The sequence below is a fragment of the Scaptodrosophila lebanonensis genome, unplaced genomic scaffold (genome assembly GCF_003285725.1).
Source record: "Scaptodrosophila lebanonensis strain 11010-0011.00,11010-0021.00 unplaced genomic scaffold, SlebRS2 tig00000098-arrow-pilon, whole genome shotgun sequence".
NCBI classification, from domain to species: Eukaryota; Metazoa; Arthropoda; class Insecta; order Diptera; family Drosophilidae; genus Scaptodrosophila; species Scaptodrosophila lebanonensis.
The window spans coordinates 1,380,730-1,402,188 of NW_022060568.1; the positions used below are offsets into that span (position 1 = coordinate 1,380,730).

The window sequence follows — 21,459 nt, forward strand, 5'->3', positions numbered from 1 at the left end:
AGAGATATTGATCACAGAATCATTACAAAGAAACGCTCACCAAATAACTCATCGATAACCAAAAATCGTACAAGAACAAGATAACAAGAATCGTAGTAAGAACATATTCAACTACTTGCGTTGTAATTTAAATATATTACGGCTGTTGATCAGACAGCAATTATCCCGCCAGCTCTCTTCAGTTTAAATTGCAGAAAAGCCTAAGGATCTTAGCACTAAATAATGATTAGCTATGGAAGGGGAATATTATTGAGTTCCTTCGCACAACTTATTCCCGTTGATCCATTACGATTTAATCTTATAATCCTCGCTAGCTAACATACTACACATTCCATTTTCCCCATCTTTGCTGGCGTCCCTTAACCAATCAACCTTATAACCGTGGGATATGCTTATGCCAAGCCCGTTTGCAAAGTCAACAACGAATCAATATGTAATTGATCCCACGATTATTATACCACAATGGTTCAGTAAAAGCTTTGCACCCTTGTCATGCTGCACGCGTCTTCCGGGAGTCCCCCTTAGCATCCCTATGTCTATCCCCATTCCATCCGATTATGCAAAGCCAGCCAGCCATTACAACGTACTTTACAGCTGCCAGCGAATGGCGCCTACTGTTGATCGATTGTTGACTGATCGCTCGCCCGCTCGCTCGCTCGATCGATATGCCCTCGCCTGGCCTGGCCTGGCCTGGCCTAGCCTGGGCTATTAACTTGGATTGCCAATGCGTCGCATTAATTTGTTTATAATGAACGAATGCACGCCGAGTGCGGGATTACGCGAAAAATTAAAGAAAAACTTGTTAATTACCAGCGTGCTGTCACAATTGCCTCCGTTCCTCGTCAGCGCTGGTTCCGCATTGCGCTCAAATGATGAGACAGTCAGTGAGCAACATATTTCTGGCCAATTGCATGGCACAAATTACGCAAATGCTGTTACTGCTGATGTCTCTGCTGTCTCTGCTTGTTGTTGGGCAATGCGCAATAGCCAGGAAAGAGCCTCGGGCAGAGGCAGCAAGTGGCCAGCAGCCAGCAGCCAACAGTCAAAACAAGCGCAACTAATCAAATCAACAGGGTTCATAAATTTTTGCCTGACTGTTTTGACACAAGGCCGGTCGTCAGACAATCGCACTTACAACTCACCACTTGCCACAAATGCTGCAGCTTCAAGTTTGGAGGTCGAGTTGCCGCAATAGGAAATATTACATATGAGATGATGCAACCCATTAGCTTTCATCAGTGCAGCACCAATATCCTCAATATCCTCTCCAGCCTCTCTGACCATCTCTGCTCATTCCCATCAACCAGAAAAAACAATTAACGAGGCTAGAGCTAAATTATGAAAGCTATGAGCTGAGCTGAAAGTGTTGCACAAATCTTCAGTTTGCCAATATAATTGAAATAATGATAAACATAAAACATAAACACTTTGTTTTATAAGAACGTCTAGTCTGTGCCGTAGAAGTTCTGCAGTCTTAACAGACCTTCCTTTTTCCTTTTTCTTGAATCACCTTTTTCTGACTAGTGTATCCTTGCAATGTAAAGGACTAAGTATTTCAAGCTATGAGCTGAGCTGAAAGTGTTGTGTTGTGTTGTGTTCAGCTTGCCAATATAATTGAAATAATGATAAACATAAAACATTAACACTTTGTTTTATAAGAACGTCTAGTCTGTGCCGTAGACGTTCTGCAGTCTTAACAGACGGTTCATTTTTTTTGAATCACCTTTTTTAAAGAACTAAGTATTTCAATTACTATTCCATTTTCAGTTTTAACACAAGCAAGCTGAGCTATTCAGTTTCTTAAGAGTAGTTTAACTCGAACCTGCCTATCACATAGATCGAATTGGAGGTTCTACACCGCCATGGATTATTGGTTTAAGCACTCTTTTTTATGGCATTTTGAATGGGCTGGGTCTGTAGGAAAAGACGCAAGTATCACTATTTTTATGGCACACTCAGAGCTACTACACTGCCCCACATTTGCGCACAACTGATTCTGTTTATTCTCCCAAGGCTCTTAAGAGCTGCTCAAGTGCTGTTTGTGCAATCTTTGTGTACGGGTGTGTGGAGCGGGGGAGCAGATGTGGATGTGACTTGAAACTCAAATGCTTTTATTGCATTTGCTCAATTACAGCAACAACAATTTGTTTTTACATATCCGCTAAAGAGCCTGGCCTCCCAACACGGAAGCCACTGCAAATGAGCAGAAGTCGCACACAGTTGGGCCTCTAAATGACGAACCTAGATTTGTGCCTCGTCTTGCTTACAGTTTCCTCAACCTCATAACATCCTGTCCCTCCATGGATATTCGTTGCTTTCAAAAAACATTTCAAAAAAACTGGAGTCAGCGACTTTGGTTCAGAAACCTAATTAATTTTAATGAGTTTTTAGTTCGTTTGTATACGTATCATCATTGTGGCAATAAAATGCAATTGTCTCTCATTTTTTGCGACGATTTTGCGCCAACTTTTTTTTATAACAATATTTACATTACGAAGACATCAAGTATTTGAATAATTAATTTCTGTGAAGCAAATGCGGGCACATACTGTGAAATATTGCAAATGAAGTTGTACATGCTGTTGTTGTTGTTGTTGTTTGGAAAACCTACTGCCTTTTTTTCACACTTGTGACAGTTTTCCTTTTTGTTTTTCTTCATTTTCATGGTGCGCCTCTTTTCATTTTTATCGACAATTTCACTTTTTGAAGCGACGAGACGTCGTCTTTGGCGTCGGCGCGTTGATGACTTTGCGGCATTTTTATGGCTAAGACATCAGTCTCAGACCCATACCCATACCCAGACCCAGACCCAGGCTCAGCCCAACTCTCGGTCTCAGTCTCGATCTCAGTCTAGGTCTGAGGAAGGGAAGGCAGTACGGTCATGCATATGCATATTCATATGCATACGTGTGTGGTTGTTGCTTATTGTTGTACGAGGCACAGAAGAGCACACTCGTACATACATACTTGTATAATAAGGTCGAGTTGGCAACAATTGCGGTTGCTGGGCAAATGCTAAAATAATTCCCAGCGCATTGTACGATCGCGTGCACTTTGGTCATGGGTAGCTAAAGCTAAAGCTATATGGGTGTGGGTGTGGGGGTGGGGGTGTGTGTTCGCGATTCATTTGTCAAAACTTATGGCTCACCGCATTTTCAAGTGCAAAGCCAAGGTTGTACACTCAAAAAAAAAAAAAAAAAAAAAACAATCCCCTTTTTTAAGGCAAGCCATAGACAGATTCTGCAAATGACAAATATCATTTTTAGATCAGATTCGTGGGTCAGTAATGCAACATCTAAATCATTTTTAACGACATACATATCTCCAGCTACCCTTAAGGAGTAATCCCCTTTTTTATTTCTTCAAGCTGCTATTTAAATTTGTATGAAGCGAAGTCTGAATCTGTTAAATATTCAAGGATACAATTTGGACCATAAGCTAGAATATACTTGTACTTAGAAATCGTGTTCAACTTCTAGTTTTTTCAAACTCCCAAAAATTAACATACCTTTCGCCTTTAAAAAGTTTCTCTTTGACGAACGTGACAGGCTTACCATGTTAGATCACTTATTCATAAAGCCATATCATAGAAATTGTATAATTTAAAAATCTTTTTTGTATCAAAAGTTTGTTTATTTTTAAAGATGTGGAAATGATGTAAAAATATAGAAAAGAGTTGGGTATATCGCTCAGCTCAGCAAACAAGTTTTGTGTAGAGACACAGTCAACAGCTTTGGCTAAAACATTATTAGCATTATTAGTCCTTCCAATGATTTTCACAAATAATTCTTTGTTTTCACAACTCTCGAAACGAAACAATTCCGCGGCCCATGCCCACGGAATTAGCTAATCTAATGGAGACAAAATGTTCTCGAGCCCTATCTACTTTTTCAAGCCATTCATAAACCGTTATATGACTTTTAAGAATACGCGAAATGAAATGAAATGAAATAGGCGTATTTTAAAGTGCACGATCTCTCAAATACGTACAAATAAGAGTAAAATGTCGCCCCCGCCCGATCGCTTACGAATCGCAAAAGTCGACCAGCGAGCAATGTAGCTGCTGCTGCTTTTATTATTGACACGAAACGAGTTTTCCACAGAGCTCTGCAATTTTCCCAGGCAAACCGGCAGCAGGCCGGCCAACAAGGCAAACAAGGCAAGAAGGCAAGAAGGCTGGCTCATCCATCAGATGGCGCGTGGGGGCCACGCAAAAGAGCAGAGCGAACCAAATCCAGTTAAGACGACCAGCCTGCCTGGCGCTCGACAACAGTTGGCAGTTGTTGTTGTAGTTGTTGCTGTTGCTGCTGCAGAATTTCACTTTCTTTCGAAATTTCGACCCCATTTACTACGAGCCAGTACGACAACATCAATAGCCACAACAACAGCCAGCTTATACACCCCCAATGATTGAAGGTGAAGCTTGAGGCTCGAGCTTGGCTTTTGATATGGCAGCGGCTTCTTTAATTGAATTACGCGTTCAGTTTGCTGGATACGTGTGGGTGCAGCATATATACAGACTTATGCCCCATATGGAGGACCGTCTAAAACAAAAAAAACAACAAAAAAGTGTAATAATTATGAGAAAACCATGACAGCTTCGCCACCAACACCACCAACAACACCAACCACCAAATGGCACTTTGAACTTGCACTGCATTGTTTGTTGTTTAGTGTTTGTTGTTCGTTGTTCGTTGTCTGTCTTCTCTCTTCTGCCCTTTTTGATCTTCTTTTTTTGTTTTGGCTATCCAAATTGTTTGCACTCACGCCCGTATTGATTGCATTAATGAGAGCTCGTTTTCACATAATTAGCGTCGGCGGAAAAGTCGCATACTTTGTTGGCTTGGATTTTCTGATGAGGCGCCGCTGGAACTGTCTATAGCGTGGCAAGCGGTTTGTCTAAAACGCCTTCTGAATAGAGATACGAGCCAGAAGAGTTGCACATTTATTTCTAAACAAAAACTTAATGCTTTGTGAGCAATGCTAATGAAATGCTATGGAAATGCATTTTATTTGGGCAGCTAAATGAGAACTTTTCCTAATTATTTCGAAACAAAAGCGAACTTCATCCGGTTGTTGTCCCCTCAAGCTTTGTTATTTTTGAAAATTACCATTTATCAGATTATTTTTCACCAAATTTCCATCAAACAGGCTTCTTCTTAAAACCAAACACAAAGAAAATTCAGCATCGGAATAGCATTGATTTAAGCTGCTTCTTTATGACAAAAACAATTGGAATATAGGATAATCAGAAAGAATATTTATAGGCTTTTTTATTCCTTTAGTTTTATTTAGTTTAAGTTCTCCATTGTATTGATTTTCTTATTCTTTTTTCTTTTACATCGAGTACATTGTTTGTCGATGAAATAAATAAATAAACATAAAGCAGCATTGTTGTTTCCTTACGATTTCCATGTGCGATTTTTTGCATCAACTGCATATAGTCGCCTAGCTGGAGAGAACTTAAACAGCAAACTAGAGGAATTACTACCCATGAGCTTTCTCCACAAAATAAAAAAACAATGTTAAGTAATATGGCAATTGTAGTCCAATAACATAAAGTATTTGTAGGCGGTTAACATATATTTTTTGCCACCATAGAAGTGGCCTTTAATACCAGCTTTGTAATAATTCCTATAATATGAGAAACCTAATGTGCTTAAATGTCGCGAAATACGTACCTCAGTGAAAGAATTATATGTGACAAACTATTTTTGCTATATTCTGCGGCACAATATTTTTGAGAATGCAGTCTGTCTTGGTTATGTATCCACAACTATCATTTCTTTTTTTCCTTTTTGCTCCACTTGGGAGCTTAGGGCTTCTACAAGAACATTTTTTCCATCTAACTCTCTATTTCTAGCCGTCTGTCTGTCCCATGTGGCGTTGTTTCTGGGTAATTCCTGAAGGATACTCCGTCGCCAGGTTGTCGTCTTTATTTTCTTTATATTCGTTTGACCGTTAGCTCAAAAATTTGGTTATAAATAATTATATGAATGCGTCTTGGTTTAATTGGTTTTAAAAGATTTAATTGCAAGAATTTTGTTCTAAATTAAAACTTGGGTACAAATACATATATGTTATTAAATGCATTTGCTAAAATATTGCTGTATTAGACTGTGAATCAGAATCGGCTCGCGAAATATAGAGGTTCACACACTCAGTCAGGTGGTGCCTTCCTCTGTGATTTTTGAACATACTACTTGTATGTTTATGGAATGCTAGTAGCTAGGAAGCGTACCTCACTTTGTCAAATCTCGCATAAATATGAATTGAAAGCGTTTTGTGGGAGATTGTCGAGCCAAGACTTGGGATTATGCATGCATTTTAATCAAAAACAAAACGCTGACCACATACAAGTATCACTATTATCTGTTATACAGATTTTGGCATGCGATGCACTTTCACAAGCAAACCCCAAAAATCACCATCGGTGGTGGGGGCGGGGCGACCGTTCATTCATTAATTCAGCAGCAGCAACAACAACAACAACTACAACTGACGACAAAGACGAATGCATGTCAATAAGCGATGGCAAAACGAGGAGCATAAATAATGCCAAATTGACATTCGGACGCATTGGCGAACGCATGCGAGTTACGTTGAGTCGTGGATGTTGTTGCTGAGAAGGCGAAGGTGAAGTCCCACTCGAACCTAACCCAACAGCAATGCTGGTGGTGGTGCTGGTGGTGGGGCACCACAGAAAAGGAAGTCCACTACGAAACTACTGCTTTCAGACATTTTTGTGGGTTCGGGTTCAGAGGCAATCGCAGCGGCAAAAGCAACAACAACAGCAGCAGCAGCAGCAACAGCAACGGCCATTTGCCTTTCGCTGCGCGCATGCGTCGTTTGCTGCTTTTGCACTTTGTGGTTTAAATATCAATGCATGCCTGGCCAACGATCGATTGGCGTCGCTGCCAAATGAAAGCCACAAACAGCAGCAGCAAAGGCCGCCTAACTTAAGCTATGCATGATAATACTTTTACAGGCTTTCGAAGCAAAATACTGCACACAACACCTTGATTACCTATTTCAATTTTCTCTCCATATTCTATTCTTGAACAGCTTTCTAACTGGCATTTATTTTATCCAAGTAGTTGCTATTTTAGCATCTGTAATAGATGCTTTCTCGCGTTTCTTGTGTTGTTCCCAAAATCCATGTAGTATAAGACATTTCAATGATTCAGTGATTCTTCACCTTTAATTTTTAATTATATTTTATTATTTTAGTATTTTAATTTGTTTTCTTCTCTATTTTATTGCTATTTTTTTTCCATCTCCACTTCTTTTTTGATAGGTCTAATAACGTATCTGGCTACTCTCTGCTGTGAATTGGGGCCGTTTGGCAAATAAAATTCCCCCTCCGTGTCCGATTCGTTATTAGATATTTTTGTCATTTTTATAGGCTTTTTTATTTCTTTAGTTTTACTTAGTTTAAGTTCTCTATTGTATTGTATTGATTTTTTTTATGCACATCGACTGCATTTTTTGTCGATAGAAATATATAATAAATAATATATTAATTTATAAATGAATAATATAGAATTTATAAGAAGATGCTGTTAGGCTCGTTTCAGTGCTTCATAGATAGACACAATAAACGTAGTTATATTTATTTATATTTATAGCTCCAAGTATATAAAGCAGTTTTATCAACACCTCATATTTTCTTTAACAGCTTTCTAAATGGCTTTTAACGCATTTGTTTTAACCAAGTAGTTCCTATTTATGTAATTACAGATGCTTTCTTGTGTTGCTCCCAAAATCCATGTAGTAGAGGTAGACATTTCAAGAAAATGCTTTTATATTTATTTAGATTTATCGCTACGAATACAAGTATATAGTAAGAAGCAGTTTTATCAACACCTCATATTTTCGATCTGATAAAACAAGGCAGTAGTGCTGCTATTAACATAAGCATATTCTTTATAAATGTACCCGTATATTCGGACTTAAGATCTAGACGCTTGTAAAATTTCGGAGAAATTCAATTTACGCTCACACAGATAGTTTCCGTAGTATTTATTGTTTGCTCGTAATATGAATTTTTGGGCTATCTAGTTATCTGGCATTGGCGTCGAATACTTGACGTGCTTGTGGGCTCAGCGACGTTAATTTGTTTTTAATCTGTAACGCCCACTTGAAATGCCAGAAGCAGCAATTCAATTTTATTTGAAGTGCCAAAAAAAAATGCTCTTGAGCTAATAATCAAGTTGGCGGCTTTGATGTGGGACTTAAGTTATTAATAAGATGACGCATAGGGAATTTTTACAACCAAAAATTTGAAGCGTACTCGTAAGATCCCGCCCATTTATATTGCTTAAAAGATTACAAAAAGATAGAAATATATCGTTATTTGCAATTTGGAGCCAGAGCAGTTTTATTTTGGTGGCTTCGTCCATTTTTTTAGGGCAATGCTAGATGAGAATATTGTGTTCCATATATAGGTTTGCGTTCTATACAATGTGGACTATTTGACCTTTGCTAATCAGATTTGTGGGCATTCCCCTAACAGAAATATTCAATTGTGCATAGCCAATGAATATTTTATTTATCAGCTCTTCCACTGCCCTAATGTGTATTTCGCAGTATAAAGGCTATTGGAGTATTCATGTGCACCTCTAAAAGGTTTCCGAGTGCTCATTGCACAATTTATAAGAAACGTTGTTTCGACTGCTCGGTCAGTGGCTTTTATACAGATTCTTCATGGGTTTTTCGTCATTTTTTTTATATCAATTGCTTTTTTCTAATTGATTTGCTATCTTTAAATCAGTTTTATTTTTAATAGACACGTATATATTCGTACAAGTATACGATGATGCCTAATCAAACGATTAGTCAGTTGAATGGTCAATATTTTGTCCGCTTATCAGTTCACCAAGTTTCAATTAAAATGCCATTATCATTGCCTATGGAATGCCCAGATATATACTCATACAAGTATATACATATACTCGTACATTGTTTTATCGCCAAATTAAAAAGAAAACGGTTGAAAAATCACTGTAAACAACAATGAATGACAATAGGCATGACAATAACAATTGGAACATTTCATCAGTCTGAATACCCTTGAAAAACTGTGTTGAATAACAGCAAGGTGGTGAAAATTCCAGAGATACTACTACAGCCTGGCTTGTAGAGAGTCGGACTGTTCTCTTCGTAGCTCTTCGGAGAAGGACAAAGGAAGATTGTATGTGTAGGCCTTTTCAATAAATGCCCATTGTAATCAAATTTGGGGCAAAGAATTGAAATGCTGTTCAACATAAAATTGGACAAGTCTCGATGCCGAGTTGTTCAAGGCCCTCTTCACCAATTATGCGAATAAAACTTCTAAGCTGGTTGAGTGAGCGGGCTTATAATTGTCCAGAGTCTGTGTCAGGACATCAGTTACTAAATCACTTTTCAATGTCACTTGGCGCAGACCTTGGCCGTGAAATCGGGCAGCTAGAAACCGGTCCAATTGACCTGATCTCCGCGCATACCTAGTTATAGTGGTATGTGGTAGCAAGTCAGCAAACCGGATCAATAATGCCAATCACTGTGGTCTGTGCACATAAATTAATGCTCCGTCGGTCTGTCTGATGGGCCAGTGGTGGACATCATAACGACTTAATTTATGAGCTCGCTAACCAAAAAGTGAAATTGGCGATGGGGCTAATTGAATTTCACGCTCGCTTTAAGTGCTCACTCATTTCAATTACTGGTTTCTATCACTTGCCTGTGGAGAAGAAGACTGGAACATTTTTCATTAGTTAAGGACTATAATTATTCAAAATGTAGAGATACGGATTGAAAATCAGAAGTCTTCTTACACAGCTCAGCACTGTAGAGAATTCCTCTAATTCCTCTTTCTTAATATTCATTTGAAATATAAGTAGACTTGGTTTTTAAGCTAGCATATGGATTAGAAGAGTATGTTTATCAAACTGATTTAAAGGCTCTAATTGCTTTTACGGGAATTGTGGGAAGCCGATTATTAACTTATTAACTGAAGTTCTTAAGGTTCCTTTTTGTTTAGCTAATACTTTGCGCGAACATAATTAATAACGAATTAGCTGTTTTATTTTTATCTACAAATTATATGATCTTCGACTGAAACCAATAAGTTCGATCTTAGGTCTTAGCCTTATTATACCCCTCATATATTGTCTTTACAAGTTGCAATTTTTTCATTTATTATTTCAGTTACCACACAGTTTTTGGGCATCTTTGGGCATTGTATGCCTCATGCTGCTCGTTACTCAGCCATGCAGCGTCTCTTCGTTATCACAGACGCCGCCGGACCACCTGGTGCCACCGCCCCTGCCCACGCCACAGCGTTTGCAGCATAGCTTTGCGCAATCAGAAGCACTGCGTCCGCCGCCACCACCACCGCCTTCATCCGCCTTGGGGGCGACAAGCGCTCAGCATCCGGACGCACCCGGACCAGGCTTTATGACCCGTATTGCTCGCTGGTTCGGCCTCGGCGCGCCACCGCCACGCGAACAGCAACTGAGTGCCAGCTCCCATAGCTATGCGTATCCAAAGCCGGCGCAGTCCTACGATGGCAAGCCTTGCAGCCTCTGCAACAAATATCCCTGGGTGCCCATGCTGCCGGCGCAGCTTCAACCACACCAGCAGCACCAGCACCAACAAAATTTCCAAAACACTTGGCCACAATTGGAGGCACAACCATCACAGCACAAGCAACGTGCCGTGCAATTCCATGCACCACAACAGAGTCTCTTTGTGCCCATGACACTGCCGGGTGCATTGAGCTCCGTGGCTCTGCCGCCTCTTTACAATGCACAGCCCTTCCGGCCGTTAATTGGAGGCACCTCCGGAGCACCCTCGTCTACACTGAGTGCGCAGCAGCTGCCCACGACGCAACCGGCGCATTTTGCTGAGAACGTGGGCGCCCATTCGGAACTGCGACCGGATCGTGTGCCCGTCTTACCCACACAGCTGCCACCTTCCACTTATCCAGCGGTCCAACACCATAGCAACAACAAGGACAGTAGCTTTGAGATTGTGCCGAGCCATCAACTAACCGACTTTGTCACCTCGGTTGAGTATCCCGCGACTTTTGTGCAGTCGCATGCCATCGACTTGGGATCCTCCGATGGGCTGCCCGCCAATCACAAGCAGCAGGAACATCACCAGCCGGAGCATCAGCATCAGTACCAGCATCCGCAGGAGCACCACCAGTATCAGCAGGAGTACGAGAAGCAACAAGAGCAACAGCATCAGCAGCAACACCAACACCAACAAGAGACGCTCGATGTTGGTACTGTGCGTTACCAGCTGGAGGATTTGCAAAGCGGACCCTTAAGTCAACATGTGCCCGCGTCACAGTTGCTCACCGAGCTGGGTCACTATACGGCCGCCACTCAGCTGCTGGAGCACACCTCCAGCACTCCTTCGGTGGAACTGGAGACTCAACCAACAACGCCGGCGCCGTCGCATTATTACGAGACACCTGCGGCGGACAACTTTCCGGCGGCTTCGTCGCAGCAACAGCAACAACACAATCATTACGCGCTTTGGCGCGCCCAGACGGATGTGGATTATGTGGAGGCGCTGCCCAGCACCAGCACATTGCAGCCGTTTTACGAGCAGGTAGACTACACCTCCACACAGCCACCAGAGCCGGAATCAGAGCCAGCTGTTGAATTGAACAATAATCTGGCGGGGGGCGTACACTCGAAGCTTCCGTTCCGATTGCGCGATCGTGACACGCCGAAGCGGCTGCTTGATGCGCCCATCAAATACGTTCAGCAGGGCGCTGGACCACCGCCACGTCCCTTCACACGCGATCCAGCCGACCTTAACTTTCGGCTGAGTCAAATGTACACGCCCACGCAGCAACCTGTGACGGCCAGTTTGGCTGTCACCCAACCGCCTACGCCCACCTCAACATATGGCGCCATTGATGCCAGTGGCCAGTATGCGGGCATGTCGCCGCCCAGTCCTCAGCAGGTCATCATACCGTACACCACCAAGAACAAGCCGCGACCCTTCGAGCCGACGCGCAGCGGCAACATCGCCTACGATGGCTGGACGCATGCGCAGGGCCATGCCAACGATGTGGAGCTGCACGAGCAGCAGGAATCGAAACTGGTGAGCACGGCGACGGCACCACCACCGCCAAATACGCGACGAACCACCAAATACCTCACCAAGATTCTGGCCTCCAATCTGCGCGAATTGCTGAAGCGGGAGCGCGAGACAAAGAGTCGCCCCCTCGGCCATAGCTTCGATATTGGCAAGTTGCAGCAGAACATCGATGGCTGGACAGAGCAGGAGTATACCTCGCTATCCCATCGGCCCAGCACGCCCACTATTCGTGGCCGTTCCAAGCATATACCCACAGAGTACTTAACCACGACTACGACACCGACGCCGCGACACTCGAAGACAAATCACGGAGGCTTTGAGCTAGGCGGCAGCCACAGCGGGGATGCTGACGTCGGCGATCTCTCCACCTCCATTAATAATCTGGAGCATCGTGGCAGTAAGCGTTTCCAGTATGTGTCGCCCATCGAGGATAATCGTCTGTTGGACTTTTATGAAGCGCAGCAACGGACGCGTACACCAGCCACAACCACCACCCCAATGACGCCCACTAGCACCCCCCTGGTCAGCACCACCGGGGCGACTGACGACGATGACAATGACCCCAAGGTGACGCCGCTCTATGTACGCGGCGCGGTGCCGACGCTGGCTCCCGCGGAGCTGTGGCAAAAGGCCAAGGTTGCCATCCTGCCACAGACTAATGAGAAAGTCTATGTGGTGACGCCACAGCCGCGTTACTACAGCACCGAGGCGCCACCGCCGGCCCCAGTCTATATATCGCCAGCGGCGAAAGCCAGATTTATGGTGCGTCCCACGCCCGGCAATGGTAAGTCCAGATATGGCAGATCTATGATATCTTAAGGATAAACAAAATAATTCAAAAACACCTAAAAGCAAATAGAAAATGAATACTTAATTCTTATTAAAGCTAAATACCTAAGGAAAGACTAGCAGCCGTGTATGATCAGAGCATTCACCAGGAGGTCTTTAAAACGAGACATTATTGGGTCAAGCTATTGGAATATATTTTCAAATAGGAACAAAAACAAATCGATATTCCCTCATCCTTAAGACTAAATCATCAACTTTGCTTGATATCGTAGATTAGTACAAAAAAGTCAAATTTTCATGGGCTTTCTTTCTTGGTGAATCTAATTATTAATTATCTCCCATCTCTCTCTCTCTCTCTCTCTCTCTCTCTCTCTCTCTGTAGTTGCACAGGCCGCAGCAACGCCATCGTCGGCGCAACAACACAATTATACGCCCGACATTTTTGGACTGATGGGTCTCTCTGCCTATGTGCCTGCCGATCCTGTGGAGATCATCGATGGCAACTCCAAAGTAAACCGCAATGCCGAAACGCATTTAGTGTACGCCTGATAACTGATATTCTTGTCGTCTTGTCGTCCTACACACACACACACACATACACACACCCACCTAATTAACGCCACCACTGAACCACCCCAACCACACTCATCTACACACATGAATACCTGCAGGTCATCACCATCGTGACGCCGACACCTAAAGCAGCGGCCCTGCAACGCCTGCCAGTGACAGCGAAGCCAACAATGTCGCCATCGCCTAGATAGGCGGGGTCCCGCCCACAGCCACTACGCATCTCTGTTGTAATATATTTCTCTGGACCAGGCCCAGGCCTGGGCCCAGGCGCAGCGAACGAAAACGAATACTTAGCCTAGGTTAGTCTTGCAAATCAAAAAAGCTCTCTGTCTCTGTACTTTAATGTTCTTTAAGCTTTTTAAATCAATGATTAGAAGTATTTTGCATTTGGTAGCTTTATATATAAAAGAAGAAGGGAGGAACGTTAGATGTGAGTGTGGATTTTAGCTCTAGTACGAATAAGTATGTATTTTATATTCCAATTTTTTTTTTCTGCTACGCGTTCTTTCATTTTTGTTTGCAAATAATTGTAAGTGCTTTAAAATAAAATTTAAATAAGGTATATTTAATGTTTAGTTGGAGTTTATGAGTCTTGTCATTGCCACGCCTAACCGTGTGTAGGCGATTAACAATGTTTGTGTATAGAAGACTAAACATCAAAAATCATACAGATATACCAATCATATATTCATACATAATCGTACATACATATGTAATAAAACCCGCAAAGTCACTTTAATGTATTTTAATTTATAAGCGCGCAAACGAAAAGAAAAATAAAAAAAAACCATGCACTCATTTTTGTAATATTTGCCAATAAAGTTATGTTTATGTGAATGCAAGTTCCAATTATTCTTGAATAAATTACAAGGTCTACGAACCCATGCACTCCAAAATCTGAATCCAAAAGGCCGAGTTCAGAGTCGTCGGCACTTTCGAATTGAATTACTGAATAACTCCTTGACATTCTCGTAGCAGGCGAACATAAGGCATCGGCCAGAATCAGTTTTAAAGAAACACCTAAAAGTATGCAGCAAAACATATTTTCGCTCTGCACATCTACCTATGTACTTGTATGTATGTATGTACGTATGTATAACGAATTGCAACAGTTGTTATCAGCATATTATTAACATTTCACGTTTTGCTTATCTGTCATGCAAACATATATACATATATATACAATATATATTGCCAGAAGTAGGGGGGGAGAGAGCCAGAGAAGTAGCCGAATCGCAACCCACATTCGCGTTTTGTTCGTCTTGCTACAAACTCATGTTCCCCCAATATGAGGTTTTGATTATACTTATTCCGCCGATCCATTATTTACGCTAAACGGTTTCTGCAATTTTCGAAACGGCGAAAAGAAGGAAACTGTAGAACCAGTCACAATAATCCAACTTCGTGGTGCTGGGCTAGTCCAAAATCTATAAAAGTTTAAAGGGTTACGAGTGCGAGGGAAAATCATCTTTGCAGTCATAAAAATTGATATTAAATATGTTTCGCTTCCAACTTCTTCAGTGGGGTAGTCCGAGAATCTGGCATGATAGATAGTAGCTATCAAGATAAACGACATTATGGGTTTTTAGATTTGGGGCCTGCGGCAATGAATTTAATTGGGCAATTGGTTGATTTTCCAATATCGGACATTGTTATCAATACTTTTTCAAAGTTCTCAAAAAGTGCGATTTCTTTCCACTGCCCATTTGGTATTTAACCTCAAAGACTGTGTAGGTCTAATCCAGTTCAATTTTCACAACATTTTCAGAATTGCAAAAAAATAATAAATAACACATCGCTTTTCACTATTACTACAAATCGAAAAGTGACTTCGAAGGTCCGATTCACATCGGCAACGAAATCGAAAATGTAATCGGTTTACCATTTACACTACATACGGGTACTTCTTTCTCGTAACCTACTTATATTTGACTCTTTGGGTATTTAGAAAACTCAAGCTTAAAACTATTAAAAAAAATATTAGGAGTACGGCTTTTGGGAATTTGGCACCAGCCTTGCGAACTTCAACTCTTCACTCCGCGTCTGTGTCGTCGAATGAGCGCTTCCAGAGACCACGAGATTGCGGCCACAAAGGACATTGCATTTAAGCAATGCAATGTCACTGAGTAGTCGAATCGATCCCGCACGAGACCTGAACGATAAAACATATATATGGTTAATATAATTATTTTTAAAATATAGATGTTTCTCATCAACTTACCAACAAATGGGCCTGCTGCTAGGGTGAATAGGCCCGAGATCAGTAGCTGTAGGCCCGAAGCTCCTGGCAAGCGATTTATCGGCACATAGCCGGGTATGATGAGTGGCCAGAATATGGTTCGTACGCCCTTGCACAGACCGATCCACACAAAGGAACTCAATATAATGGCATAGGATCGTGTGCAGGCGACAACGGTGCGACCCAAGGCTATGCCCACGACACCGATGAGGAAGAATACCCGGTTGTCCCACGCAATGTGCTCCGTGATGAACGGAACAAAGAAGCGCATTGTGATGTCCAAGCCGGCCAGGAGCGACATGGCCAGCGTTATTTGTGAAGTGTCGAAGCCAAAATCGTCCAAAATAAATGGCGTCAGAATGGAGAAGTTCAATTCGCCGAAATTAATGATGGTTAGACCAGCAACCAAGTTCACGAACGTAAAGTCCCGCAGCAGGTCCAAATCGAAAAATGTGACAATTTTCTGCCAGCAGCTAATGGATTGCAAGCTAGCTGACTCCTCTTCCCCAACCCCTTCCCCATCACCATCTTCCATGTGCTTCTCCAATGAAAACGGCGCATTGTTGTTCTCGGTATGGGCATCAATGCGATCGTATAATGCACGCTGTTCGCTGCAGGTGCAGGACATCTTCAAATCCATGTTGCCGGTCAAGGAAAACTCACGCTTCAGACCCTCGTTGTTCTCGTCTCGCTCTCGCTTGAAGTTATTCGGCTTAAGAAACTCCCTCGACTGCAGCTCTTCAGCCTCCTCGGATATAACGCGATTTAAGCGCTGCGTGTGCTCCAAGTCCTTGGAGCTGGAGACGGTGCGAAACCGCAGACGGCCCCCGCCATTGGAGGCTAGTGAGAGGCGTGATCCATACCAGCCGTCATTGGCCCGTGACAGCATTGGCGTGCCCGGCTCAATGATCTCATAGCCAGGTCGCTGGGCATCGTCATCCTGGTAGAGATATTGGCTAGAGAATATGCCCGTTTCCCGTTTCCGCTGCAGTGTGCAATGAGCGCACAATGTCTCCGCCTGCTGCTGCTCCTCCCCCACCGGCGAAAAGCCTGGCGGTGGGACGTGATAACGGACCGGCTGATAGAGCATAGCACTGACGAGGGCGTGTAGCGAGAGGGCAGCAAAGATCAGCACCGTGCTCTGCACTCCGTACACACCCAATAAATAGGTCACACAGTAGGGCAGAAATATGGGGCCCAGTCCGGTGATGGTCCACGAAAAGCCAGCAGCCCGTCTCCGTTTCTGCTGAAAGTACGTGTTGATGGCCAGCGAGGAGGCCGACACGCTGATGCCCATCCCAAAACCTAAAAAGTATTGAAAAGTATTGAATCAGAAAATTGCAAAAGTTGATAATCACAGAAGAAAGCTCTAAGATCAATGAAAATCAACTTCTATGTTTCAAACATATTGCACAGAAATTTAGTTGCATTTTAGATGATTGCTCTATAGAACAGCCAGAAACTAGTCTAAACAAGTCTAAAACAAATCTATGTTGTTCTTCTTCTCTTTAATCTTAATTTAAGATCTGTCCTAGGTAGGACAATTAATCAATTTTATGAGAACTTTGATGATATTTAATCATGCTTCTGTCATGATGGAACGAAATCACATTGTGGTATGCCAGACCCCAATTTATGTATACTGTTCAATTTATAATGCCCCAACATAATCTGAAGTTTCATCTAAATCAGCGCCCTTTATCAAATAGCTGTCATAAGGAGGAGGAGCGGGCACAGGGTATAGATCATAAATTTACAGTTAAGCAGACCATACTTTTTTCGAATGGTTCACAACTTTTATTGTTGAGCTAAATCTTTTATTTAAATAAATAACTACTTTTAAGTAAATGTGCCAGGCATAGAGGACTTGTTTTTAGGACTACCTATAAGCTTAAAAATCAGTTATGCTGTTCGCAAGTTAGTTGAGTTGAATGCCTCTCTTGAAAGAGTTGAACAGAAATGTTGAAACAATTATTTTCGTTACTTCTTTGTGACTTTCAATGAAATGGTTCGACCTTTAGAAAAACCCCCTGACATTCCTTCACTTACCAAAGAGCAAGGCGTAGGCAAACATATAGCCGGCGAAGGTCTCACAAAAGGCAGTAAGCAGAATGCCGGTAAATATGAGAAGGGAGCCGGCTATAGCCACCTGACGGAAGGTGAAGCGCCGGAACATGGGACCGTTTAGCAGGCCCGTGCAGGCAGACACGGCCGGATTGGTGTTGATAATGGTCGTAATTTGTGAGCTCGTCATTCCCAGAACTGTGAGGCGTTCGCGGAATATAAAGCCGAATTGCTGAAGGCACGGATATATCGATAACTGTCGACAAAACATATATAATTTGTTAGTCAAATAATTTCAGAATCGGAAAATCCATAAAAACTCACATTAGATACACCCGCCGCGACACAAACTAGCCACGCCCAACCACCGTCGGGCGCCACGAAATCCTCACCCAAATCGCTCTTGTCCTTTCTGTTGTAGTAGAAACGTCGAGCACCCGGTTTTGTTGACGCAGCCCTCGACGCTGCTCCCGATGTCGACGTCGAGGGCATGTTTATGCTAACTTTTGGCAGGGGCTGTGTTGTGTCCTTGTAAACCTTGTTCGACGGCTCCATTGTGTGAGTCGGTGGGTTTTGTGGTTTTTGTTCTTAGCATGCACAGACGATCACCGGAGTATGAGCTCTGCATTGGCTGCTGTAAGATCAATCCAATATATCTGCTATATATCTGAAAATGAATATCCATTAAAAATTTGAATCCATCTAATTTGTTTTGTTTTTCGAAACAACGACAAAAGCCAAGGAATTTTGTAGCTCTATCAAAAGTCAGCTTGGTACAAAATGCTTGCCTAAGTATATTTTTCTTAATTTCGAAATTCTTGATAAAAGATTATTTCGAAAGGCATTTGATTTGAGAACAACACGTAATTGAGAAGCTTTTTTTATTTTATTGTAGAATTGCATTCCATATTGAATTTTTACTAAATAATTTTGTTCTGTAAAGCTCCACATACTCAAAACACATAATTTATTCTTCCGGTTTTCGAATACAGGAAAAATCACTCCAAGAGAGAGAGTGAGAGAGTGTGAGAGAGAGAGAGATTTTATGCCCTGCTTATAATTTTAAACTTTCTTATAAAGCATACCTAATTTTGATTAATCTTTTGGCTTTATTTAAGTCGATTATTAAATAGATTAATGCTTGAGATGTGAGAGAGGAATTTCTAAAACTAGTATAAAAATAATGCTCGCCGAACACTGAGACTTGTTTTATTTTAATTACTGCTGATTGAGATAAGAGAGAATCACAAATCTGTGCCTGGGTATTCGAAAATTGTACCTTTATTTAAGGACTGTACACAGTGAAAAATGTTTGAATGTTGTAGAAAGCCATCTCTATGGGATTATACAACGATTTTAACGATTAGGTTTTTTAATTTATGGATTCTATACAAATACTAATCGTACACGAGTATGTACTATATATAGTAGTACTATATGCATTGCCACTCCCATCTCGAAACAATTGCGAGCGCACGTTCCAGCTGTTTCGATTTTTACACGTTTTACAATCTTCTTCTCTCGCTCGGTATTACATATACTTGTATATGTATATACCTACACTATGTAGTTATACATCATTATTAGTCTGTCTGTCCGGATTTTTGGCAGCAAGTTCACGGCTGTGGCGTTGCGGCGTTTGACAACCGACAAAATTGTTGGCACACTTCGCAATACGTCGCGAATTTGAGGGCAGGGGCCTTCTTATCAACTCTGTCACATGATGACAGACTCCAAAACAGCGGCAATCCAACACCCATATAGACAAATGCGTAGTCAATGTATTCCAAAATTATTTGCATTTTTCTTTGTGAATCATTTGCGCCACAAAATACACGTATGTATGTATCAGAGTGTTATAGGTCTTTATTTGAATTGCACTTTTTACAAACGATCAAATAATTTCTGAGCATACTTTTTAAATCAGTTTATTGCTGCCAAAGATAAACTAAAGTGGCAATTTTCAAATCTAAAACCAATCCAAGTCGAGACCAAAGGGAACACTGCAGAACAAACATGCCTTTGAGGGGCTCGTATTAACTTAAGCATAAAATAAGATAAGTATTGGTATTGTAAAAAGTAATACCAATATCTGCACTATATTTAAAGGATTTTTAGGTTAAAGTCGAAGAAATCCGTACAAATATGGGCTAATTGAGAACGAAACTAACTTATTATTTTCAGTAACACATTTCTAAACCTAAGTTTTCCTATCTAAACATGACAAGTACAGAGACATCTATTGTTTGCAACAGAAAGCTATAATTTAAATTTAAAATTATAGCGAATATTCGCCTACATAGAAATACATATATTTACTTACATATGTACAAGTATGTGTGTACTTGTAAATAGTCTCTATATATTGCAGTCATGCTGATGGGGCAGTAGTAGCTCCTCATTTGATTGAAATGTAAACACTTATCGCCATCAAAGATATAATTAATATAAAGGCAGACAGGCATATACATAGATAGATAGCTTGACAGATAGTTAGTCGGTGGACACGATAAGCGTGAATTGCGATTATTGATTGATAAGGTCGATAAGATTGTGATTGCTATAGCTTTGATAGAATACCCAAGTTACACTCCGAGAGAAATTCGGCGTCTTCTGTAGACTTGAGGAGGCTGGGGCAGCATCAATTTGTAGCTGCACAATCAGACATTGACATGAATGGGCCACAGCCTGAGCCAGAGGCTAGATAAGAATTGACGCCGAGCTGATTTCTACATACTATGTACATATATACATAGATGCCCAATCACGCTGCCGAACTGTGGCGAATTCTCCACAATGATAACGCTGTAGTTGTAAACATTCATATGATAGTTTCGCTTATCAATTGGTAGGTGGTCATTATCTGATCACTATCGATATTACTAGCCGCACACATGTTCCAATAAACAATATCATTTGCGAGTTAAAACCAATGCTGGTTGCTTAGCGGATTTTCATTGATTTGTTGCTGCTTTTGATTTTTCTTCTTTCTTTCTTTTTTTTTTGGCAAACGACAAACTTGGCACTAAACTGTAATTGCCTATGGCCTTTTGCTTTGGTTTTGACTTTGCCATTAAATTTGCAAACAATTTGTTTTTACTTTTTTGCACGCACACAAACACAAACACACACACACACTTAGCATATGTACACACTGCGCACAAGATTTGTTGTAATTCCTTTAGACGGATACAAAAAAAAAAGAAAAAGAAAATGGAACAAAAATACGACAATTGTTGTCAAGTTGAAGGCTTTGTGGCACGCACATTTAAAGTCGCCCACTCGCTGCTCACCTGTTGCAAATTGTAAATTGCACGTTGCACGCCGCACAATGTGGCTCCCGCAGGCACACCCACACAGATACACACAGATACACACTTTACATAACTTTTAGCAACTTGTGTGCCGCCTTAATTATGCATCGCCTGCAGGTAGCAGTGGCAGTTAGAACGCTTCTAATTGGCCCGATAAATCTCTGCAGACTGCTCAACTCAACAACCGCTGTGGGTGCGCACCGCACAGAAACTGAACCTAGCCAAGCCGACGACGATGCCGACGTAAAGCCTCTACCCAGTGTTGCCAACTTAGCTATTTTCCCACCAGCTTAGGCCTTTTTCGAAGTTCTGCCCTCGAACTGTTGCTTTATTGAAAGTTTAGCTACTTATTTAAAAAAAAAAGGATAACAAAAAAGCCAT

The 21,459-nt window shown here is 41.7% G+C and overlaps 2 protein-coding genes across 2 annotated transcripts; one reads left to right on the plus strand and one right to left on the minus strand.

Annotated features, from left to right (window-relative positions):
• Positions 1–748: 748 nt before the first annotated feature.
• Positions 749–13,652, plus strand: LOC115627957. Its single transcript, XM_030523851.1, has 5 exons — positions 749–880; positions 10,189–11,115; positions 11,212–12,883; positions 13,271–13,398; positions 13,560–13,652. The coding sequence occupies exons 1-5, from the start codon at positions 749–751 to the stop codon at positions 13,650–13,652; spliced, it is 2,952 nt and encodes a 983-aa protein (XP_030379711.1).
• A 1,713-nt stretch (positions 13,653–15,365) lies between these two features.
• Positions 15,366–21,236, minus strand: LOC115627844. The gene is made up of 5 exons (XM_030523700.1): positions 21,058–21,236; positions 18,089–18,431; positions 17,750–18,020; positions 15,683–17,005; positions 15,366–15,613 (listed from the first exon to the last, which is right to left on the minus strand). Exons 2-5 carry the CDS (start codon positions 18,317–18,319, stop codon positions 15,486–15,488), a joined length of 1,953 nt encoding a protein of 650 aa, XP_030379560.1. The 5' UTR covers positions 18,320–18,431; positions 21,058–21,236; the 3' UTR covers positions 15,366–15,485.
• Between the last annotated feature and the right edge of the window lie 223 nt (positions 21,237–21,459).